This window comes from Nycticebus coucang, chromosome 16, assembly GCF_027406575.1.
Source record: "Nycticebus coucang isolate mNycCou1 chromosome 16, mNycCou1.pri, whole genome shotgun sequence".
In the NCBI taxonomy this organism is placed as follows: Eukaryota; Metazoa; Chordata; class Mammalia; order Primates; family Lorisidae; genus Nycticebus; species Nycticebus coucang.
Window position 1 is genome coordinate 63,272,672 of NC_069795.1, and position 25,708 is coordinate 63,298,379.

Here is a 25,708-nt window from a genome sequence, read left to right on the forward strand (position 1 = left end):
TTTAATTTTTTTTTGTTAAAAACTAAGACATTAATGAACACATTAGCCTAGGCCTACACAGGGTCAGGATCATCAATATCACTGTCTTCCATCTCTACATCTTATCCTCCTGGAAGATCTTCAGGGCTAAGAACACGCATGGAGCTGTCACCTCTTGTGACATCAATGCCTTTTTCTGGAATACCTCCTGAAGAAACTGCCTGAGGCTGTTTTACAGTTAACTTTTTTTAATAAGTAGAAGGAATATACTATGAAATAAAAATAAAAAGTATAGTAAATACATAAACCAGTAACATAGTCCTTTATTATCAAGTATTATGTTCTGTACATAATTGTATACATTTATAAGACTGGCATTGCTGTAGATTTGTTTACACAGGCATCACCACAGACATGTGAGTAATGTATTGTGCTATAACATTACAACGGTATGACATCACTAGGTGGTAGGAATTTTTCATCTCTTTTATACTCTTATGGGACCAGCATGGTATATGTCTGTCCTTGACCAAAATATTACATGGTACATGACTATATTGGGTCTCTGTTCAGCAAAAAAGAGGATGCCCTCAATAGGAAAACCTTATAGTGTTATGAAAAGCATATCAGTGACGCGTTCTGAATGGTAAGTTCAACAGTGATACACTGGGAACTGTCATCCCTTTTTCAGTTATATCCCCATCTTGAATGACCCTGGAAGTTGAAATTCTGAGACTGCCTCAAAAGAATAAGGGAACAGGATGAAAGGGACTTCTTAGCCGGACCCAAAAGAAATTAGCTAGACCTAAAAGAAAAGGGTAGCAAGGTTTGAAACAAAGTTCTGGTCCCAATATGGGACAGTATTCCCCTGGGGCTAAGGCATGCACCTCATCAAATGTAGCCAATTAGATTCTACAGTGAGGTAGAAGTTTTGGCCTTGCTATTCATATTTCCAGATACAGTGAAGAAAAGTAATGACCAAGAGGGAACTGGCTCATGAAAGTACAAGGTCAGCCTGACAGTTAGTTAGACGTTTGAAGGTAGAACAATTAGTTGTTCTGTAAGATGGTTTACTGTCTGAAACTTCAAGGATCCCTGGCAAATTGAGAATGATGAAATTTGTTCATTTTTCCTTCACCGTAATGAATCATACTCCCAATGACAATTTTGTGTGAGTCACGTTTCATCAGCTCCTTTCTGAATTATTCCTCATCACTTAGGGGCTCCCCAACTGTTTGGAGATTGTCATAATGAAGTCAGATTTTAGCTGGGGAGGTAGAACATTCTATTTTGGAAAAAGCATTTGGTTACATCGGCCACTCATGGACGTCCTGGCTCCCAGAATCTTCTTCCTAGCACATACCAGAGGACATCACACAGTCTTTTGGGGCAGACCCTGGCTAGAGGCCCCATAGGATGGCAGGTAGAAATGGGGTACAGGCAGTATTTCCTCCTTTCCTTTTTCAGCAAGACAGGATCTTGAGAAAGGCTTTGCGGAACTCGACATTGAAGGTGGTATAGATCACCGGGTTGAGAGCGCTATTCACATAGCCTAGCCATGTTGTGGCACTGTAAAGCTCTGGGGACACGTGGCATGCTTGGCAGTGGGTATTGAGAATGTGAATCAAGAAGAAGGGCAGCCAGCAGACAATGAAGGCACCTAGGTTGCAAAGGAAGAGAGAAACCAGGTAAGGGATTTGCTTGCTCCTTTCGTTATGACATGAAAATGACTCATGCTTGTCTAGTTTGTGTCAGCCGCTATGCTGGAAGTTTTTCATACCCATTTACTTTTTATAACAATCCTGTGAAGTAGGTGTGATGAGAAAAATTGCTTGTTAATGTCTCTACCTTACCTCAGGACTTTGTTACTAAACCAATTTTCCAGTTTGGTCTTTGGGTAGTTTTTACTAGATTTTTTTTTTTTCCAATTCAATTAAGACTTTTACTTAATGTCTACCCATGCAAGACATGATTCTAGGCACTGATAGGAGAGCAGATCTTAAAGATGTGATTGACATAGTGCCTGCTGTTAAGATTACATCTAGGAGTTTTAGGAACACATCTAATACAGTAGAATCTCTGCAACTTGACCACTTGAGGGACTCTTAACAAAGTTGTAAACATACGGAGATGGTCAACCTAATGAACTAGTACTGATATGCCAGTCTCTGAATATTAGGTCAACTTAAGGAGATGATCAATAACGGAGGTTCTGCTGTATATGAGAAAGTTGAGATTTGTTAGTGACATTGAATAGAATGAATTTCCTTCATTCATTATGTGGTACCTGTGATTTATAAATTTTTAATTTCTTTATTTAAATAATTTTTCTACTATAAAAATGATCCATGATTGTACACACTACAGAGAACTTGGTAAATACAGAAAAGAAGAAAGAATGGAAATAACCACCTAGTACTTAAAGACATCAGTTTTGACATCTTGGTAAACTTTTTACTCTGTACTTAAACTAATCTAGATGTTATATGCATGGACCATATCACAGTAGTGTTTCACGTTCCTGTTTGTTTTTTTTTTCATTTACTATTTTAAAATGAGTAAGCCTTTATTAAATATCTAATATATACCAGACACTTTCATTGAATCATTATGTTACTTATTATTATTTGATTCATGCATTATAATTCTATATGATTAAGCAAAATATAGCTTAATTAGGTGGTTTATTCAGCTTTATAAATTTTAATCTAGGTCTTCTGCATTTCTATCAGAGTTAATAATCATACACCAAAAAATTTTTACTTTTTTTTTGAGATAGAGTCTCCCTCTGTCATCCTGGGTAGAGTGCCATGACCTCATAAATCACAGCAACTTTAAACTCTTGGGGTCAAGTGGTCTCCTTTCCTTAGCCTCCTAAGTAGTAAAAATATTTTTATAAAAATATTTATGTATAGAGTTAATATTTATACAAAAATGTTTACTATGAATAATGTAGTGGTTGTATTTCCAATTTCTGTCAAAATGTGGCTCCACCTAATGTAACCCAACCCAACTTAATTCAACCCATGCCAACCCAAACTTACCAAGCACAATGACCACCATCTGGGTTGCCTTCTTCTCCCGAAGTGGCACTCCCCGAGGTTGCAGGGGCCCCAACTTCAGGGACGTTGATAACCTGCCGTTGCTGAGCTTTCGGACCTCTAAGCTGAGCTTGGGTGCTATGGTGGGGCTTAGGGAATTCCGACTCTTCTCCTCCCTTTTCAGTTCTCCTTCTCTTTCCTGGAAGCTTGGTCCTTCCAAGGCAGCATCTTGGCAGATGCTGTAGTAGCGCTTCAGCTCCATGTGTGGCCGGCCAGGAGAGAGGGGTTGCAGATGTGACAAGAGAGGATTCTGACATTTCTGGGGATATTGCTTATCTTCTGAATGTTCCTGAACGGGAAAGAGAATGCAGAAAAGAAAGAGGAAACCATGAGCGTGTGAACCCGACAGAAGGAGCATCTGACAGTGCAGTGGGACCATGAAACTTAAAGGAAATGAAATCTGCTTCTGATTTTTCAACTAAAAAGTACCTACCACATACAGAACTTGAAATGCTACTACAGCCCCTTAAGGAGAGTAGCATTTTGCTTGCTTTTTTGAGGTAGAATGACCTGGTGATACTGAAGAACAGGGTAGGTGACACCCCAGGGATATAAGCAGCAAAATCTGGAGTGTGGGAAGCTCTAAAAGAAAAATGGCTCAATTGTTTCAACAAATAAATTGTAACAACAAAAGCACTTACCGTTGCAAAGTATGGTCTTCATTTGAATTTTGATTCAAACAAACCAACTGTGAAAAATTTTACAGGACAATGGGGAAAATTCAAACATTGGATATTTAATGATATTAGAGGACTATTATTAATTTTTTTAGTGTGATGTGGTATTATGCATATGTATTTTTATAAAAAAGCCCATATCCTTTGGGGAACTTACAGAAATATTTTCAGTTGAAATGATATGTATTTGGGATTTGCTTCATAACAAGCTAGGAGTGGGTGTGCAAACATAAGTGGGAGTGTACGGAAATCAGATTGTGCCTGAGTTGATGATCACTGGCGTTGGCTGATAGAGAGTAGGGGCTTGTTCTGTTTGTCTTTCTACTTTTTATTTTTGAAAATTTCCATATTAGAATCCTTTTGTAAAAAAGGATCTTAACTCTGCTTTCTTGCTTAGTAAATGTATCCTTTGGCAAGTTAATTTACTATCTCTGAGCTTCATTTAAAAAACAGAAAAGAAAAAGGAAAAAAAAAAAACGGTTTGAGATGAGCAGCACCTCAGAGTAGAAAACTTGAAGACAGTTGTATTTTTTCTGGTATTTTGGGTAGAGGGGAACATGTGTATCCAGTATCTGCCCTTCTTTCCATGTTTGAGGAATCAGACCCTTGTGTTAATCCTGACTAGGAGACAGAACTTGACTCCCCCAACTCTCATCACTGAAGCCGTAAAAGCCAGCTCTTCATGTCCTGCCCCCACCTCAATGGAGCTACAGTTCTGGCGCATGAACCAAGCTCAGACGATTACTGATTCACACCTCAGACTGACCCTGAACTAGTGAAGCAGGGAGACTTTAGAATTCCTCCACCAGTGGTGCCACCCAATGTCCAGTGTCCTAGGCCCTGTAAGCTTTTTTTCAGCCTTCTCATTGAATCCATGAGGTACTTGACAGGTCTCCAGAAAGTTTCTTTTCTCCACAAGTTAGTCAATATAAGCAACTAAGACCCTTCACTTCTCTCTCCTTAGATCAAGGAGTCACAAGTCTACCAAGTGCACAGTGGTGGCACATTGTGCACACTCAGAAGTACCGTTGAATGAATGGATATATTCAAGGGGTCTTCAAGATTACTTAGTGTTTTTGAAATCATATTTCACAGAGGTATTCTTAGGAATTCTAGGAGAATATGTATTTGTTCTTTTTTAAAAAATAATTTTATTGATACACAATAACTGTACATATGGGGTACTTATGATATTTTGATATATGTATCGGGATAATTGACTTATCCATCCCATCAAATATTTATCATGTCTTTGTGTTGGGAGCATTTCAAATATTCTTTTCTAGCTATTTTGAAATATATAATAAATTGTTAACTACAGTCATCCTACTGTGTTATTGAACACTAGAACTTATTCCCTCTATCTAACTATGTACCCATTCACCAAACTCTTCATTCCCCAACCCTCTCAGCCCCTGGTAACTATCATTCTACTCTTTACTTCCATGAGATCAACTCTTTAGCTCCCACAGATGACTGAGAACATGTGTTTAGATAACTTGTCTTTCCATGCCTGGCTTATTTCATTTAACATAATGGCCTCCAGTTAAGAAAATATATTAAATTTTTTTTTTTAGTTTTAGTTTTGATGGGATTTTATAGTAATTAATATAAGTATTTTCTCTTTTATCTGAATGATAACCAAAATTATGTTTATGATTGTGCTGGCAAATATTGGTCTTCTAAAAGTGATGATATTTAACTTTTAATGCCTTATTTCTAAAACTAGGGGACTGGGTTTCTCAAAAGTGGCTATAAAATATCACATTTGAGAACACTGATCTGGTATACCCTGTTTCCATTGTACAGATGTGGAAAGTCAGTCTCATAGGAGGAAAGTGATTCTTCTGAGGGTGTATATTGGCGAGAAGTACTTCTCAGTTCTCTCTGCAAACCCTTATCACTACCTCCATGACTGCATGAGGGAACACTGGATTCCTCTGGGTCTGGCTAGCAGAGCTCTCCACTCCCAGATGGCAGTCCAGAACCTGATTGTCCAGAATCCTTGCAATGCCAGCCTCATGGCTCACTAATCTCTCTTTTCTTCCCTTGGGCCTTGGATGCCCCTCAGACCTTGGAACTTCCATGGGCAGCTTTAAGTTGCTTACCTGTCTTTTATCATTTACAGCAAGGGTCTCTAACTGCTACATCAGGCCTGTGTAAAAGTGATTGGTTAACTGTACCGAGATGGAATGAAGCTCAGGCCTATATCATTATTGGCTTTTGAAGTTTTATTCCTAACATGGAGTTCAAAGAGAGGACTACTGGCCTATACTTAACAGCACCAGGCTCCATCATGCACTCTGCTAGCTGGAGGAGGCAGGGCTGACTTGAATTGGTCAGACAAGGCTCACAGTGATCATGACATTGTGTTTGTTTTCCCCACATTCAGTGGTTAATAGGGCACTTTCAAGTCTTCTTTCTCTGCTGTTATTGGCTCTGCCCTTGTGTGTTTTGTTGACATCTTGATCCTGCCAGGGCAAAGTGGCTCTGGATGGCATCTTCACACCACATCCAAGAATCAGCAGCACCAGTCATTGAGATCTCGCCCAACAGCCATATGCCTTCTCAACATCACTTGACGGATTCTATGCTGCAGCTTAAATAAGGCAGAATCTCAGATCCCATCATGTATTATAGGTACATGTACAAGAATAGGGCTAGATTCCGTTTGGGGATGGGACTGTAATCGAGACAAGCCAACATTGTGAAAAAAGGGCTCTTATTCTTTTCCTGTGATCAGAGACATTGTCCACTTACCATTTTTCCTGTAGCATCTGATGGAAATCTGGTCCTTATTGAAAACTGCTGCATGGGCTGCAGCTGCAGACAGGAAGACTAGGGTAGGTTGAAGGAGAAACAGTCAGTTATGGATTAAGCTTGACACTGCTGATCCATGTCATATGTAGCCATGTAGCATGGCAATGCTTTGAGTGCAACATGTTCATGTCCCTAGCCTTGGGTTCTGATCTCTTATCTCACGGGGCCAATAGTCTTGTTCTACCTAATCCTTGGGGCTTCAGCTTTGAGAGTCTGAACTTTATTTAGGTCATCACGACTGATGTTGGCTATACCTTCAAGACCAAACTCACTTCTTACTCTGTAAAGCCCTTTCCTGAGCATGTTGGCTTTTTCTCTTCTTAGAACCTCCACAATACTTCATATTGGGGTGCTTAGTTATCTTTACCTCACATTTGGTAAACATTCCCTTCAGTTCTGGGCTGTTCATTAACTTTAGGTCTCAGGCTGCTGTATGTGCTTGTCTAGAGCCTGAGCTCCATGAAGGCAGAGGCTGTATAACATTCCCAGTGTCCTTTCCCTGGCAGAGTGCGAGTGATCAGTATTCATTCATTTGTGCTTCAAGTATGTCATGGGCAAACTACTATGTGCCAGGCACTGGGGTAAACTGGAAGATCATTGCAGAAAGAACAACCTTCTTCTTCAGAAGCTAGAAAGATCTGATAAAATGATCATCCAGCATCCCATCCCAAAGCTGATCAGTGCCTTAACATGGGGAGATCTAGTGAGGACAAAAGGTTTTGGTGGACCATGATGATTCTTGGAATGAGTGGTTTGAACAAAAAGTCAGTTCTGTGAACCAAAAGTGCAAGGTACATCTGCCACATACAACCTCAGACCCTGTGGGACATATACATTGCTGGCCATCTGGGGGAAATGAAAGACTGTGAGGGAAAGAATAACATGTCTAGAAACTATCCTACCATATTGACAAGTAAGGGGGCTCTAGGGACAGCTATCGGTGCACTCTTGAGGTTGGATTTCCTACCTCGAAGCATAGCTAATAGCCTCCAACAGGTTCAGAGGTAGGTGTCAGGTCTGTGTCTCCATGTGGCAGAATGGGGACGCTGCATGGATGGACACAGGCTGGGAGGTCGGGGGCGGGTGTTGTCCTCCCACTGCCCGCTCCGGGGTGCTTACTTGTTGAGGAAAGCTGGGCCTGACACTGATGCACTGACTGTTCTGCCGAGTAAGGATCCGTTTCTGTCTCCTTTGTCTCAACACCACGTAGATCCTGGCATAGACAAGGACAGTTACTCCGAAGGGCAGGTAGAAGGACACCACCGAAGAGTAGATGACAAAATCAGGGTTGGAGATGGAGCAGACTCTGGGATCCCCTGTGGGCAAGAGAGGGGGAGAAGGTGAAGCCATTTTCTGGGTGTTAGAGCTCTGCAGGGAGCATAAGACCTGGCCCCATATCACCCATGTGTGAGGTCTCCACCTCCTGATGGAGATGGGGTGCAGTGTCAGCGATGCTGTCAGCTCCTTATGGTGAGGGGGCCAATTCACCTTGGGGTTTCTCACAGTTCACTTAAAGAGAAAATTTACCAATGATTGTATGCCAGACACTTCTCTGCACTGGGGCTGCAAAGAGGACAAGACAGCATGTCTAGTCGTGAAGGTTTGGAGTCCGGATAGACGATGATCCTTCCATATGATGAGGTAAGTGTCACCCAGGGAAATGCAGCGTAAAGGCTGCAGGAGTGTCACAGAGCAGAAGGGCAGAGGCTCCTGGGGAGGTGGAGGGGCTGCAGCCACCAGAAAAGGCCCTGCAGGTGTGCAGGCATTAAAGGATTATTTGAATACAGGCTTCTTTGGCTCCTTTCACTGCATTCCAACAGTCCTTTCACTGAGAATTGTAGGTCTTTAGTTTTGAATGTGGGATGCAGGACAGGTAGTGGCTGAACACAGGGCAGGCATTTGATTTTTCAGGGAATCTCCAGAACCAGCCAGGGGGTGGGGTGGGAAAAGGCTGGTGAGAATATAGTCGTTATGGAGAATATGGATTCAGAAGTGCCCCTGTCTCTGCTTTATGTCCTGAAACGCTGCTGCCACTCTTCCTTCAGAGGTCCCTATAGCTTTGCCTTCTTCATTAGCAGAGGTTGAGATCCCTCCAATGCCAAGATAGGGCCTGAAACTTGCCCTGTCTTAAAAGAAAAAAGGGAAGCAAACCAATATCTGCCAGGTGATATGCCGAAGGCTTGGTATGCATTATCTTACCTAATCATTATGGCAACAGTACGTGAGAGAGATGACATTACAGTCTCTATTCTCAGATAAGCAAACTAAAGCTCAGAGAGGAACAGCAAGTGGCCTAAGACTGCACAGCCTGAAAGACACATTTCTCCAGCTAGTCTGACCCCCAAACTCATGTTCTTTCTGTAATTTTGACTTTCCAACTCCCTCTACTACCGTGACAGGGCACATGTGTACTTTGTCCAGCATTGTCAGCGACTACTGTTGGCTCAGCTGGCCAGTCTTCATCACCCCAACCCCAAATCTGGCTGTAGAAAATAAAGCCTCAGTTGTGACCTTGTGGGGAGTGGGCAATGGCTGCGTGAGCCCCTCACTCTGCTTCTTGCTCTTTTGAGATTGATAGAGGCCATACAAGCCTAGGTGTGAGACCCAGCTCTGCTGCTTATGAGCTATGTGATCTTGGACACACTACTTAACGATGCCAAGCCTCAGCTTCATTATCTATAAATAAAAGGATAGAAATATTGTCTTGAGCTAAGTCATGGAAGAAGCCCAAGTGCCCATCAACACATGAATGGACTAGCAAATTGTGGTACATGTATACCATGGAATACTATGCAGCCTTAAAGAAAGATGGAGACTTTACCTCTTTCATGCTTACGTGGATGGAGCTGGAACATATTCTTCTTAGCAAAGTATCTCAGGAATGGAAGAAAAAGTATCCAATTTACTCAGCCCTACTATGAAGCTAATTTATAGCTTTCATATGAAGGCTATAACCCAACTATAGCTCAGGAATATGGGGAAAGGGCCAAGGGAGGGGAAAGGAGAGTAATGGATGGGGCCACACGTATGGTGCATCTTAGAATGGGTACAGGCAAAACTTACTAAATGCAGAATACAAATGTCTACATACAGTAACTAAGAAAATGCCATGAAGGCTACGTTGAACAGTTTGATGAGAATATTTCAGATTGTATATGAAACCAGCACATTGTACCCCTTGATTGCACTAATGTACACAGCTATGATTCAACAATAAAAAAAGAATTAGTTAATTAATTAATAAAGAAAAAGAATATGGGGAAAGGGCCAAGGGAGGGAAAGGGAGGGTAATGGGTGGGGCCACACCTATGGTGCATCTTAGAATGGATACAGGTGAAACCTACTAAATGCAGAATACAAATGTCTACATACAATAACTAAGAAAATGCCACGAAGGCTACGTTGAGCAGTTTGATAAGAACATTTCAGATTGTATATGAAACCAGCACATTGTACCCCTTGATTGCACAAATGTACACAGCTATGATTTAACAATAAAAAAATAAATATATAAAAAAAGAAATATTGGTCTTGATAGTGGCTGTGAGAATTAAAGAAAAGAAATGGCTATTGTTATTTATTATGTACTATCATTATTATTATTATTATTTACCTCCCCTGATTTTTTTAAAATTTAAGAGGGAAGATATCATTTGGGAATGGAAATTTGGAGAGAGACTTATAGTGAAAAATATTTGTGGGGGAAGGAAGGAACCAACGGTTAAGAACTAAAATGGAAAGAATGTTCTCAGGGGTCAAGGAGGCACATTAATGATGACACTGCCACCAGAACCTTTATAAGCTACTCCCCCAAGTTCTCTGGTTCTCTGGGGAGGGGCTAAAATTCATGTCGTCTCCCCAGAGCCTGTATCAGCGTCCTTTAGGGATGGATTATCCCAGCCCCTCCCCTGAAATAAGCTCTCCCGTTCCTGAGCATGATTCAAGTGCCTCTTGTATGGAGGTGGAACCTCAGCGTGTGGCCAGCAGGGTGGCAGAGCTACTGTCCCCACCATTCATCTGGTTGCCACCCTTGGCACACTGGATATTTCCCATTTGTCTCTCCACAGGACTCTCTACCCTTCTCTAACCTCCTCTGTGTTCTGGGAACCTGACCTCTAAATTTTATATATGGCCTTTTAAAAGGCCAGAGTCAGGAGTGGGCATAAGGGGCTCGTATTTGTGTTGAAATGGAAACATGTACCCACACATGTGCTTATGTGTGTGTGTACATGCTTATTTCAAGCATTGTCTTTCAAGAATATTCTAGGGAGGGGGGTGGGGAACTAGCAAGCTGGGGTAGGAGGTAGACCCACCAGTGGTACATATGGGTCTCATTACACCTTCTGAATGTTTTGTTATGAGCAAGTATTTATTTTTCCACTAAAAATATTGAAAGTGTATGTATGAGAGGGAGTGAAGAAAAGCACATGGCTATCCCAGGGTCTCTGGTGGTAGATAAAGGCCCTCCCATAAAATCACTGGATTGTATCGGCAGCCTTTCTTTCCTTCCTCTCCTAGCTAAGAAAACCATTGTCCCTCCTTGATGGAGCTTTGCTGCCTCTCCTAGAATCTCCCCATGCTCTCTGGTCTCGTGAATGCACAGCGGGCAGAGTGACCCCTGGAGGTTGTGGCCAATGAGTGGTGTCTGCCCCAGTGCCCAGCAGCCCTGGCCTGGGTGTGGGTCCTGTCAGTGGGGCAGGGGGAGGCACCACACCCCAGCGATTCTGAAAGCTTCTCTGCTGAGTGCTGTTCAGGAGGCTTCCTCGGGAGATGAGGCACCTTGCGTGATGATTGAGCTTAAATAGTACATGTGTTTAGCACCACAATTATTGGACGAATACATGAACGGTGAATAAATAAGGAAAATGTACAAATGAGCATTTTATATAAGCACAGAGGCACGTGCTGGCTGGCTGGCTGGGGACTACTGGGGAAAGCTGGGCAGGGAGTGGGGAGGTTATGCCTCATTTTCTGAGATTAGAGATGCTTGTTCTAACTAATCTCAACATTTAAGGAGGAAAGAATGATAAGGAAGATTCAGTTCGTCTACTTACTCATTCAAGAAACCTTTGCAGAGCACCTATACTATGTTCAAAGCACTGTCCTGGGTGGTAAAAATACTAAATAGTGCTACTAAGTGGGCCAAGAGGCTTTTTTTGCAGGCTTTCCTGGGAACTTGAGCCTCATAGTGATGTGAATAGCATGGCCAAAGCAGATTTACTTGAAAGATTGATGAATTTCAAATTCATTGAAAGATTTGATCTCAACTTGATTCCAAAGGCAGGAGATGCTGATGAATTCGATTTTAGGATGACCTGAACATTCTTTTCACTTTGTAATTCTATTATTCATTTAGCTTTTTGAGTAACCAACTTCCTCCAGGCTCCAGTGCTCTGCAAGCCAGGTGAGGTGTTCTATCACTAAAAATCAAACAAATAGCACTCATTGATTTCCTTTTATCAAAGGAAAAATCAAGCCAGCTGGTAAGATTTTCATAACTTTCAGTTTTTCTTCCCTTTTAGGTGTCTTAAGCCTGTCACTAGCTTATTCATTCATTACTTATTCATTCTCGAATTTTTTATAACACAATAGCCATCTGATTTAGCAGAAATTTAAATACTAGCTATTTTTCTTATCTGTGAAATAAAACAATTGGGCTACTTATTTGGGCATTTTTAGGGTTTCCCCTAGCCCCAGAGCTCAATGCTCTGTTGTCATTAAGAGCCGTTGATGATGTGACATTTGGCTAGACCACTGGGCCTCTGCTGGGAATGGGGGGCAACAATGGTCAGCCAGGACCCCCAGCCTAGGAACTCTCTGACCCAAGATCCTCCCTTGTGTTGCCCTTTTCTCAGAGAACAGGATCAACTCCCAAGTAGGAAGAGATCGAACTTCTATCTTACCTTCTCTAACAATTCACAATCGCACGTGGCAGCCCAGGCATTAAAAGCAGTACCAGGCCAGAATGTTCTTCTTCTGTGGAAGTTCAGCTGCTGCCAGTAGCCTTCCCCTGGACTTCCAACAGAAGAAATGACTGAGAGAAGTCACTTCTACTGGGTTTTTGAATTAATTTAGTCAATTCCTTAAAGATGGAAGAGTTGTTGGAGGAACCCATGTCTACAAAGATAATGAAGCTGTACTGTGAAGGTCAGAGTGAGGCAGAGGAGGACAGTTGGGCTTCTCTCTCTTGAGTTCCATTCACTAATTCTCTGAAATATTTGGAAGAGGAGATTGGTCTCCTGAACAACCATCGGTAGAACTACCACTGTTCAGATCTTCTTTGGAGCAGATATGTTGTTAAATTCTGGGGTACAGAAAACCTTTTAATAAATAATCACACCAGAAAATATCTACTGGGCTCTAAAGATGGAATCTAACACTTTGACACAATATATGGATAATTGGATGGGTTACTACTGTGCTATTAATAAAGGTAAAAGAGAGATGAGAGAGCAGTGAAAGCTCACATGCTAAGTCACAGACCCTTTTGTAACCTTCCCGATGCTGTGTTTGAAAAGTCTTTTGGAAAGATTTTCCTGAGTTTTGTTTCTGGAACGAAAATGATCTCATTGGTGGCAAGTTTTTGGTCTCCTCCCTTCTTTGCGTTAGATGTTGATAACTGGGAGCTCTGTCTAGTATCATATTTTGAGACTATTTCAACTGTTCCCAAGGCATGTGTGTCTGTGAGAGTAAGACCACCCCTACCAAGAATGAGTAAGAGAAGCCATACTCAGCCCAGCAAGCACCGAACGTGGGGATTTGCTGCCGGCTGGAACATAAGCAGTGCCTTGGTCTAACAGTTGCAGTGGGTTTCCCATATGCAAATTCCAACAAAGAATGTATTTTCATATAGAAACAAAGTTATATCAGAAGACTTAGTTATTAGGCTAACCAGTAAAGCACATTTAACACTCACTCTGTAGCCATGGTGGGGGGTGGTGCTTTGTGATGTGCAAAGTGTGTATGTGCATGTGTGACAAGTTTATAAAGTATCATTCAGTTAAAATAACAAAGTAATGAATGATAAGGAGTAATGCTAAGATGATTATAACGTTATATTTTAGAAACATCCTGAGTTAGCCAGGCAAATATTTATGGATGAATTAGCTGGTTAACCTTTATTGTGGTGGAGAAACAAGTCTGACCTTGAGTGGCTAGTATGTGCTTGGCATGTTTACATCTGTTATCCCAATTTAATCCTCATTTAATTGCAAAAAGTCTCTATGAAGGAGGTAGAGTTATATCATATGTAGGGTCTGATTCTGAAGTCATTGAATAAAGTGAATATTATATAGACCCCAAACTTGCTTTGAAATTCTCCTGAACTACATATAAAGATATACGTAGTCTTATTATTATAAGGCTTAAGAGTGATGTACATAGGAATACCATATATTATAGAGTTCATATGGAATATGTAACTTTTGAGATAAACTTTGTGAGCTTATTTGTAGGGGGTCATATACAAAACAAATATTGAAAACTTTTTAACTAAATATATAGTCTGATGCTAAATATTTGAATTTGCTGAAGTTTATGCTCCACTGTATTATTATCCCAAATTTACCAACAAGGAAACCAAACTCAGAAAAGTTAAGTAACCTATTGAAGGAGACACAGCTGTTAAGTAGCAGAACTGGAGTTTGAATCCACGTTTCTCTGACTCCAGAGACTTTTTCTGACTTCCCAAGTATTTTCTGACTTCTAAATCATTGTCCAGCAAATGACATTTGGGAAATTATTTATGAGTTAGGATTTGCCTGTATTTACATGTAATATGCATACACATAAGCACATGGCTATATGACTAGTACACATATAACAGAAATTCACAAACCTGGAACATAAGAATTGAATGAACTGGCTCGGCGCCTGTAGTTCAGTGGTTAGGGCACTAGCCACATACAGTGAGGCTGGCGGGTTTGAACCCGGCCCTAGCCTGCCAAACAACAATGACAACTACAACAAAAAAATGGCCGGGTGTTGTAGCAGGCACCTGTGGTCCCAGCTACTTGGGAGGCTGAGGCAGGAGAATCACTTAAGTCCAAGACAAGAGTTTGAGGTTCCTGTGAGCTGTGACGCCACAGCACTCTGCTGAGGAGAGTGAGACTCTGTCTCAAAAAAAAAAGAATTGAATGAACCAATCCAAACAGACAAAATAAGAAATCTGGATGAATACTAGAATACCAGTCAATCAGTTTTCTCTTAGCAAGCACTCAGTGTGTATTGCCAATACCCATCACGTTACTACGTGTGTTAATAGCTTTCATTGGACACATAAAGTTCCTGAGGCTGAAAGATGGACATGGTGCAGGCACAGAAGGTACTGGCCCATATGAGGTATAAATTTGGGTTGGTGTCATTTACTTAAAATTCCCAACATCTCAGATGTACACATTGTCTGTCCATCCATCCATCATCCGTCTCTCCAGTAGAAGATGTATCATGTGGCACACAGAGGTAATCAGGTTGACACACGTGGCTGGAGAAAAATACAGGAGAACCTCCTTGGTTGATCACCTCCCTACATTGACCTCCTTGAGTTGAACTAATTTTCAGAGACTGGACATGCACCTCACATACATGTCAGTACAGGGGCCTAGTTCCTTATGGTGACCAGTGTCCTTGTATATTCAAAATAAAAAATACACACTTTCATAATCTGAGAATCTGTACTAGTTCCCAAGTGTTAGAAATTGTTCTTATTGAGTAAAACACCAGAAATATATATCCTACTATAGAACTTTTATGATGTAATATTTTGCATTATAGGTCTGTTACAAATTGCTATCTTTTCATTAGCAAACCTCACCTAAATTATTAATATATGAGCTTGGTTTCTTAACTGGTACATTTCTTCAAATAAGTACAATGACACTTGTTTCAAAATAGAGATAAGCCAGATTTTTCATGAATTAGGGCAGAACTTTACCCCTGTGTCAATAATGGATGAAGTTTTGCTTTATATTTTATTTATAACCAACAAAGGCCAAAGCCTTGGAGTCCATGGCATTCTCATTTACAAAGTACACCAACTGAGAGTCAGAGATTTCAGGGTTCAGCACCACTTGTAGCCCCTCAGGTGTCTTGTGAATCACATGGATGCTAGAAGTGAAGCCACCATTGTTACCTGTGGTGTTGAGGCCAAAGAGGAGAGGGCAGGACACAGCAAAGGCCAGCACCCAGACAGCTGTGATCATGAGGGCCACACGCCGGCAGGAGCTGCGCCCTGTGCCATGCTGGTAGTAAACCGGCATGACCACTGCAGTGTACCTATAGACGGAAGGGGGAGAGGATGGCATGGTGAGATGGGCATGGGGAACTGTTTAAAATACACATTGAAAGAAGTTGCTAAGAGAGGTAATCAGGTTGACACACGTGGCTGGAGAAAAATACAGGAGAACCTCCATGGTTGATCACCTCCCTACATTGACCTCCTTGAGTTGAACTCATTTTCAGAGACTGGACATGCACCTCACATACATGTCAGTACAGGGGCCTAGTTCCTTATGGTGACCAGTTTGTTAAAGTCCCCTGGGTGGTCAACTTACAGACATTCCACTGTAATTTAGTTTGGAGAAAGTTAAGAAAGGAAGGGGTGTTTGAGGGAAAATAGCAGAAAGGTTTAGAAACTCATTGAGGAACATGAACAGAGAAAGAGAAGAATAAAAACATTAATACAGTAAGATTGGGTTGCTGGGGAATTCTTTACCAATTTGGGTCGATTGCCTGGCACAGCAGTCTTGCAGTCATACCCCCTCCATTCACAAGACTCTGGATGCGGGTCTGTGGGCCTTGACTTTCTCCTGCAGTTTTTCAGACTATGGTAGAACTGTGCCCAAAGTAGATGTTTCCTCCCTGCTTGTATCCTTATATATATTCTAACCCTCATAGCAGCAGCTCCTGCAGGTAGTAGAGGCTTCAGAAACAGGGATGAGTAATGTCCAATGGAGGCTTATTTTGAAATCCAGTTTTCATGCTTTTACATGGTCAAAGCCAAGTGCCTCACTCTTGTTGAATGTTGTTGTATTTTCTGTGGGAACTCATACACATTTCCACCTCCTCGTGGGACTTACCTGGACAATTGTTCCACAGTCACATCAAACTCAAGATGTCTAAAACAGATCTCCCCAGCTACCCACACCAATTGTTCTCCTGGATTCCATTTTCTGCCCTTCTTCAAGATATCCTGATCCAGTACTCAGACCTTTCGGCTCTCCCTGGACCCTTCCATTCCAGTTGTTCACTCACTCATTTAACTTTTCATTCAGTATTTCTTGAGTCTCTCTCTCTCTCTGTACAGACATGTGCAAAAGGGGCATTGTCTCTGTCCTCATTGAGCTTAGAATGGAGACAGTAGATGAATAATAAAAAGTAAAAAACAAATATGTTAGCATAAAATGAAGAGTGCCATGGATGAAAGAAGCTGGCCGATGCCTTAGAGGACAAAGGAAGAGGTAAAGACGAGCAAAGCAACACGGAGTGGGCAGGGAGCTGAGTGTGTGAGAGGGGGCCGACCATGAGGCGAGGAGCAGGAGGAACATTCCAGGCAGAAAGACGGCAGGTCCTGGAAATTTACCCACTCTCCAGTTGTTCTCAGCCTTCCTAACGCCTCTTAATGCCGCGATCCTTTAATACAGTTCCTTATGTTGTGGTGACCCCAACCATAAAATTATTTTCATTGCTACTTCGTAGCTGTAATTTTGCTACTCTTATGAATCATAATGTAAACATCTGATATGCAGGATGTATTTTCATTGTCACAAAGGGGTCACGACCCACAGGTTGAGAACCGCTGCTATGCCGTTTTGTGCATGTACCCACCTGTGCCTTTCCTATGACCTGGTTTCTATGATGGCTGCAGCCTCCTGGCTGGTCTCTAGCCTCCAAGTTCCCAGAATAAATTTTATCATATTTCCCCACCTCCCCAGCTGAAGGTTGTCTCAGCTAGGCAGAATGCTAAGATTTCTGCCCTTATAAAGTGAAGATTTCAGTCCTTCAACTACAAGGAACTTAACTCTAACAACAACCTGAGTTTGGAAGAGGACCTCGGGCTCTGCGTGAGAACACAGTACAGCCTACACCTTGATTCTAGCCTTGTGAGACCCTGAGCAGAGAGTTCTGACTTCCAGAAACCGTGAGATAAAAAATTAGGTATAGTTCAAGCCTCTGAATGTGTAGTAATTAGGCCAAACTTAATTTTCCTTACTAACCTGACCTACCATTGGTCCCTGACATTTGCTCATAATTTCAGTCAAAAGGGCCTGGTGCTGGGCACTCCTCAAAATTCAGAGGCTGGTGTCTTTTTTCAATCTGTTATTCCTTCTCCATCCCTGGGTAACTCAATCCCACCCTCCCTAATTCCAGATTAAGTCTCCAGCAACCTTCTTAGTCCTTTCCATACTACAGGCACCTCCGATTCTGAAGGCAAAACATTTCTGCGAGGATCAGTGCCTTCCTGCACGCAGCTGTCTTGCCTCATTACTGAAGTTGCCTCATGACTAGAGAGAGATGCCCCCATATGATTGGCTCAAATAATCTTATAGCCATGGTATCAAGCTCCATACACAGGATCAATAGTAAGAAGGTGTTGACAGTTGCCTCATGGGTGATGAAGACCTCCTTCCCCATAAGAGGAGAGTTTTCACAGAAGATGGGCTCAGGGGATCTAAGGTACATAGCTGGATCTATTTACGACTCAACATGTTTTTGTCTTCTCAGTTCCAGTGAACCTAAAGGCCAGATTGGAGCAGGGGCCTCCTCCACTTTTTTATGCACCTTGTGGGTTGGGGCTGAGGAGAGAAAGGACAGATGCAGGGCCAGACGGTGTGGGGCACTGGTCCCTGATGTTCTTTCTGTGTCAGCTCCCGTGTGCCAGCACTGCCCGGATCTGCCTCTCATGCTTCTGGTTTTAGAGTGTTAACATTTGTATTCCCAAAAGAGCAGCTTAAAGTCAGCTGTGAATCCTGAGATAACAGTGAACTCTGTAGGACTTTGCCTTGACACCATAATGTGTGACTAAAGGTAGCTTCTTTTTCAAGAGAGAGAAGTAGAAGTCCTTATTTAATAATGTCAAATAACCCAAAGGGAGGCTATGACAACCCCATTGCCCCATCTGAGACACATACGTTATGAGACCTCCATGAATCCCAGGAGCAGGGCAAGGAGCACTTGGCGTTCCTTCAGGCCTCTCACACTCCTCAGGACTCTTCTGGGCTTTGGACAAATGTGCCTGCCTAAAGAGCTTTGCTGTTAGTGGTGACCCTGAGGCATCTTGGACGAGAGGCTGATCTCTGAGTCCTGCTGGTGCCAGTTAGTTAAGGGTGAGAATAGAAAAGCTGCGACCCACTTCCCCTTGCCCAGGCCTGCAGATGGGACTCGATCTCCCATTTACATAACATCCTTTGATGTAAAAGAACCTGAGTGTCAGCAGCATTCACTGTTGTGCTAGTAAATGGCTAACGAGTGGCCCTCCAGGTGAAAAAAAGCCCTAATTTGTAACATTCGCCAATTTCTGTGGTGTAATTACTCCACTGATGACCATTTTAAGCTACTACCAAAGCTTTAATAAGTAGCTCAAAAATTCCTAAAATTTTGCCAATCAGATCTCGCTAGACCCATTAGAAGCTGGCTTTAGTACCCCACTGAGACTTGCATACTTTCCCAAATATGCTTTAATGTTCAGCAACTATTTGGAGGCTCCGTTAATTCAATGAGTTTGTGAATGCGGGGAAAATGCGGGGAACCCTGGCTCCATTTCATCAAGGAGGAATCAGTGACACAGGGAGGTTAACAGTGAACAAGACCTCACAGCAGATTGTGGTGTGAGCTGGGTCACCCACCTCTGAGGCCACTGGCTCTCCCTAGTGCCCCTCTCCTTCTTAAGGGCATTGACAAGTCTCTGAAGCCTTGCCAGCGACAAAGTCTTCCTCAGGAAAGTTGGCTCGGTAAGGGTGGTTTGTATGTGGAGAGTACTGTGGGTGCCCAGAACTGAGTTTTCCCAGTTAGCTTGATTCTGTTAATTGGGATGGGTGTGTGTATAAGATTCAGTTTTTCAGTGGCATGCACTCATACCTGTACTCCTAGCACTCTGAGAGGCTGAAGCAGATAGATTGCCTGAGCTCAGGAGTTCAAGACCAGCCTGAGCAAGAGAGACCCATCTCTACTAAGAATAGAAAAACAAGCGGGGCATAGTGGCAGGTGCCCTGTAGTCCCAGCTACTTGGGTGGCTGAGGAAGGAGGATTTCTTGAGCTCAATAGTTTGAGGTTGCTGTGAGCTATGATACCATGGAACTCTACCCAGGGCGACAGAGTGAGGATTTGTCTCAAAGAAGAAAAAAATCCAGCTTTTCGGGCCTTGTCCCTGGAGATTTCGATTAAGTACTTTTGAAGTGGAACCAGAAATAGTCATTTTTAACAACTAAGTGCTTAGTATGATTCGACAGGTTTGAGAAAGTCTGCATTAGGGGAAATTTCTGTGACAAAGATTTTTGTTAACCTGGGTAAGAAGTGAGAGTCAAGATCACAGTTTATCACTGTTCTATGATTTTTTTTCTTATTCTGTTTAAAACATGCTTTAACTGTTAGAATAAAAAAGCCCCCTGCTTGCCTTAGGTGACTGAGACATCGAGGCTGTTCCGGAATCAGCCATCGGAGGGCACCATAATGCAGCGAGAACTCCGCCAGCTCCGCCGGGGTGAGAAGTTCATTGCTCACCTGGGGGCTCTCCAGGCTCGCCCTGGCGGTGAAGAGGGGAAGCCGGGCCTCCCGGGTTCCTGCGGCTCTGCAGGGATTCTGAATTCCTACCCTGGAGCACGGCTTAGCCTCCAGTTTCCTCTCAGAGCGATTGCAGTGACCACCGCAGGCGAGGGCTGCGCCAAAGCACCCAGAGGGCGGGCCAGGCCGGGCTTGGACCTAGAGGGAGGCTTGGTCCTGGTGCCTCTGGCCATCGCCCGCTGCCTGCCTGGGTTACTCCAGGGCCAGCCACACGCTGTGCGCACGGCCCTGTCGTCCCTGGGCCAGGACCCCTCTCTTCTCCACCGTGGGTGTTTGAGCTCCTAGCTCCCTGGGCCCTACCCGATCACTGGCATTGTGCCTAGTGGTTAAGCCCGTGGGCTTCAGAAACCGACCGAGAAGAGTCTGAATCCCAGCTCTGCTACTTAAATGTGCGGCCAGTGGTTTGTCTTTTTCTGAGACTCAATTTTCTCATCTATATAACGGGGACAATAGCCCTTCCTGCCAGAGCTATTATAAATATTGAATGAGATTATCTCTGTACAAGGCCTAGTGCATATTACATTTGTATACTTTCCAATGACAGTATTACTATTGTTATTATGTTAGTTCAAGGGATCAGTGAATGTTCTTATCAGTGAGTTTACAGTTGTCTTTCTCTTACTCCCGAATATTAGAGAACATTCCATTGTAAAATTTCTGTAGGGAACAAATGTGTAGCACTTTCTATGTGCCAAACTCTGTTTGAAGTGATTTAAAAATATTAATTTATGTAATCCCCCAACAACCCTTTGAGGTAGTTGCTATTACCAATGGAGGCCCAGAGGGGTTAATTTCCTTGCCAAGGTTACATTGTTATTAAACTGTAGAGCATGGAGTTTTAGCTAGGCAGTGTGACTGTAGAGCTAGGGGATCCAGAGTATGGCTTGCAGGTCAGCATCTCTGAGTAATACAGCCCCTCTGTGTTAGAAAGAGGCTAACTGAATTCTTACTCTTTTTTATTTATTTATTTATTTATTTATTTATTTATTTATTTATTTTTATTGTTGGGGATTCATTGAGGGTACAATAAGCCAGGTTACACTGATTGCATTTGTTAGGTAAGTCCCTCTTGCCATCATGTCTTGCCCCCAGAAGGTGTGGCACGCACCAAAGCCCCACCCCCTCCCTCCACTCTTGCACTAGCTGTGTGATCTGGGAAGCTTATTTGCACAGTCTGGCCTCAGAACATTTACTTGTAACATGGGGACAATATACCTACCTTGATGTGTTGTCGTGAGGACCATAATGACTGAAAAGCTCTTAGTGCCTGGCACATAGTACAGGCTAAATAAACGGTAGCTATTTTTATTGTTGTTGTTGCTTCTAGACTCATGCAAGTTAGGATTAGCACAGAAGTAGCCAGGGCAATGAACACTTAGGAAATGTGCCTCATTTAGTCCAAGGAAATTGCACCTATAAAAGTGCCCATCCTCACCTCTACCGATAGAAGAGCGTCTTGTTGCAATAGATAGAGAACCAGTGGGAAGCCTAGAGTCTCAGTTTTCAGTCCCAAGCCTGTGCTAAGAGGCTGCAGGACCCTGTGTGAGCATTTCACATTTCTGCTCAAGTGAGTTAACTATGACACTGCTTCTACTCCCATGTCTGCCCTATTAATAATGAAGCCTGCATAGCTGGTCACTCTACTGAAGGTCTCAGTACCCTATAGAATTCCACCTAGGAGCCCTGTGGACTGGGAGATTGTGTGTGTGTATGTGTGTGTGTGTGTGTGTGAACTGATGAGGGTACCTCTTTGGGAAGCTGGCCTGGGCAGGAGGGCCTGACTCTGCTCCCGCCTGGGTTTAATGAGCCCCAGAGCTCTGTGAGGGCTGCTTTTCACCACCTTTTATTTGGTCAGACAGGGGGCTCAATAAATCTTTAGTTCTGTGGACTCCCCTTGTGGAGTTGTTGAAGGAGAAAGCTTTTTGCAAATGACTAGAAAGCCCTTTGCAAATATAAAGTACTTATTTAGATGCAAACTAAAAATCCAAGGTGCCTGTGACTCATCTGGTACCTATTGTGCTGGCTGCACAGACGCAGAGGCTCGCCTGTGTGATGGGTGCCATTTGAGAGCCACTTAAAGAACTCCCTGGTGAATGAATTTGGCTGCATTATTCCCGGGCTCCTCTCGGAGGATTCTAATTCTCAACACTTGGTCTTGTCCTCCTCTTCTGACACATTCTCAGCCCTCTCCCTGAGTTCATTCTGACCCCCGTGCAGGATGTTGTGGTGGGGGCTGGCCCCCTGGAGAGGCAAGGAGCCAAGACGGTAGGGGCTTGTGCTCAGAACACTTCCCACTCTGCTTTTTAAAAAAGAAAAGGCAGCATTAATCCAAGCATCCAGAGCTATGCCTAAGAATCTAATGACAATAGCGTGTTACTTGCTTTCAAAAACCCTTTTATCATTTCCTTTTCTTTCCTATCTCTTTCCACTCTGTTATTACAGATCAGGGCTTCATGACCAAAAAATACTGAATCCATTTGGTTAAGTTTGTCAGACTGGTGACTGGCATTGTGTGAAGACCAAAGGCCTGCCTGAATGACTGCATTTTTAATGAACTGACCAGCTATTTGTCATCAGATGAACAGCATTTAATGCTGTGTATGGCGCACTGCTGTGAAGGATAATGGAGACAGCTTTTCCATGGCCTATTTTCATTCCAGAATAGGAGGAGGCTCCATTTTGAGCCTTGGTGATGATGGATTGGGCCAGGAAGGGAGGAGCCTTCCCCATTGGGACCTAAGGTGTGGCTGGTCCCTTCAGGTTTCCAGCAGGTGAATGCCGTATATTCTTAGAGTTTTCCCATATGGGACAGGGCCAATTCAAGATTTATTCTTGTTGGTTGTGTTTAAATTGGTGAAAATAGAAATGGGTGTTAAGCATGGCTGCTGCCAACGAAATGATGCTCTTGGGCAAATTAGAGAAAGGTGCCCTCTTCTGGCTGGCAATTTGCAAACCCCCTTTGTCCAACTCAAGGCTTGATAAAGGAAGTACTGGCTGAATTTCTTTCCCACATCAGTGTTCAGGGCACAACCTGTGCCACTTGGCCCACAGCCCCACATGTGTGATTGTGTGTGGGTGGAGTGTACATGCATGGTCTTGGGAGGGCAGAGAGGAGGGTCAGGAATTAGGAGGACTGGCAGGGGGCTGTCCCAGCCTCTCTCTTAGACATGAAAGCACATGTCGTGAGAATAAGATGGCGTCAGGCAGGCTTGAGCAGACATGACACAGCTGGTCTCGTGGATTTAGGTCCTGCCTGACCTTCCCCCAAGTCTCCCAGTCTCACTGTTTTGTAAATTTAGCTCCCATCCTAAAGATGCCTATCTTGAGTTTAGGTGGATTGATTTAGAAGATTTAACTTTTGAATTGGAATGTTGTAATGGGTCACTGAGTTATACTGATCATTATTTGAAATAGGAGTTGGTGTGGTCTTTGCTTTGAACGTTTATGTATAAAACTGTAATTTTGGAAATAGAAGAATAGAACAGTCTTGGAGAGGCTACTCTCACTGTTCTCTAAGAACCAGGCCTTCTGACAAAGTTTGGTGGTCCTATCCCCATCTCTGCATATTGGCTGACAGTGACAGGCAGCCAGACCCTCCTGGTCCGGTAACAGACACTCTCTTTCTACAGTTCTTTCCCTCCTCCCATTTCTGAAAGTGCCTGTTTGTGGTATGAGCCTGGGCTACCTTCAGACAGAGAGCACAGTTCAGTTTCATACTCTCTGCTCCAGGCCCTGTCATGGGCACAGCAGGGGATTCACAGGTGCTGAGGAGCTGGGTCTAGCTGGGGGTTTGGGGTGGTGGAGGCAAGGATAAAGCACACCAGCTGCCTGCAGCCCAGTACTTCTGTAAATAACACAGTCCCCCCAACATGTACAAAATGTACAGATATTAGACACAGAGTACTTAGATGTTAGACTATTATACAAAGTATTATAAAATTCCTATCTTTTCACTTTTTAACAGCTTTATTGAAATATAATTTGTACACCACATGGTCCACCCATTTAAAGCATACAATTCCATGTTTTTTGATGTATTTACAGAATTATGCAACCATACCCCTCTATTTTTAAACATACTCTTCACTGGTATTATTTGCAGCATTATGGATATGTTCTTCAATTTTTTTCTCTCAGTTAGATAACCAACCACATGATGTCAAAAAAAAAACCAAACAAACATCCAGTCAACTGAGTGGTTTGCAGGATCTCCATAGGAAAGGGTTTTATGTTCATACCCTGGTTCTTTTGGTTCCAAATTCCCATTTCAGCACATGAAGGAAAGTTCAAGGCTGTTGCTCTAGAGAACATGATGCTGGGCAGTGTGAGGAGAGCATACACTAGGCCTCAGAGCATAAGAAGAATGTAGGGCAACCCAGAAAGGGATAAAATTGGAAAGGGAGGGTGAGGCCCTCTGGTGGAAAATGTGGAATGCCAGCTTGTGGAAGTAATTTGAACATTTATTCTATAGGCCAAGGAGACACTAAGGGGTTGTGAGTAGGGTGGTGGACATTAGGGCTTTCCTTGTAGGGGCATAATTCTGATAGTGGTATGAAGAATCAGTGAGAAGGCAGGGGCAGAATTTCAGGTGAGAGGTCATGGAAGCCTAAAATAAGTAGGGGGCAGCCAGAGAGGAAAGGTAGGGGCAAATTTGAAGAAATTGCAAAAGTAGAGTCTATAAATATTGACTGCTTGGGTGTGGAAGATTAGGAAGAGAGCTGAGTCAAACAAAAACCAAGATTCCAGGAGAAAGAGTGTGTCAATAAGAAATCATCAAGTCAAGAAGATTTGGTGGTCTGCTTCTTAATGTTTAGCACTGAAGAGGCCAGTGGGATACTCAGGCAGTAATGTGATAAGGGGAGAAGGCAGAGGTGGACATTTGGGGAGCTTAGCAGAAAGCTTAAGATTATCAACTTGGAATCAAATAGACTCATATTCAAATGCTAGCATGACCCTATATTTGCTGTGTGACTTCAGCAAATGCCTTAATTACCCGAAGAAGCTGGAAATGTGATAATAATAGTAGATAATAATATGTAGTGGTACCTAAGAATTGTGAAGATGAAATGAGTTAATGCATGTCAAAGTTCAGCACAATACGGTCAATTCTCAATAAATGACAGATCTTATCTGGTGTCACCTGTTGGGAGTATGGAGTGAAGTAATGATATTATTGGGAGAAGGAAAAGAGGTGGAAGGTGAGTAAGGAGGGACAGGACTCAGAGAAAGAAGGTTGGAGGCTCTTGACCAGTGCCAGAGACCACAGGCTTGGAAGCAGCCTCCTTTCCTCAGGGCTCTCAGTGGGCCTGGTGGTGTCCTATGGGAGTAGCAAATCTAAGGCTTGTGCAGGGTGAG

At 42.9% G+C, this 25,708-nt stretch overlaps 1 protein-coding gene across 1 annotated transcript in view; it reads right to left on the reverse strand.

The window, feature by feature from the left end:
- Positions 1 to 335: 335 nt before the first annotated feature.
- The window catches only part of DRD3 (dopamine receptor D3), a 44,483-nt gene continuing 19,110 nt past the window's right edge, over positions 336 to 25,708 (reverse strand). Inside the window, exons 4-8 of the mRNA XM_053565211.1 lie at positions 15,708 to 15,850; positions 7,697 to 7,893; positions 6,518 to 6,595; positions 3,024 to 3,369; positions 336 to 1,639 (exon numbers count right to left, since the gene is read on the reverse strand). Coding sequence (XP_053421186.1) covers positions 1,443 to 1,639; positions 3,024 to 3,369; positions 6,518 to 6,595; positions 7,697 to 7,893; positions 15,708 to 15,850 — 961 coding nt within the window. The 3' untranslated portion in view covers positions 336 to 1,442. The remainder of the gene's footprint in view (positions 1,640 to 3,023; positions 3,370 to 6,517; positions 6,596 to 7,696; positions 7,894 to 15,707; positions 15,851 to 25,708) is intronic.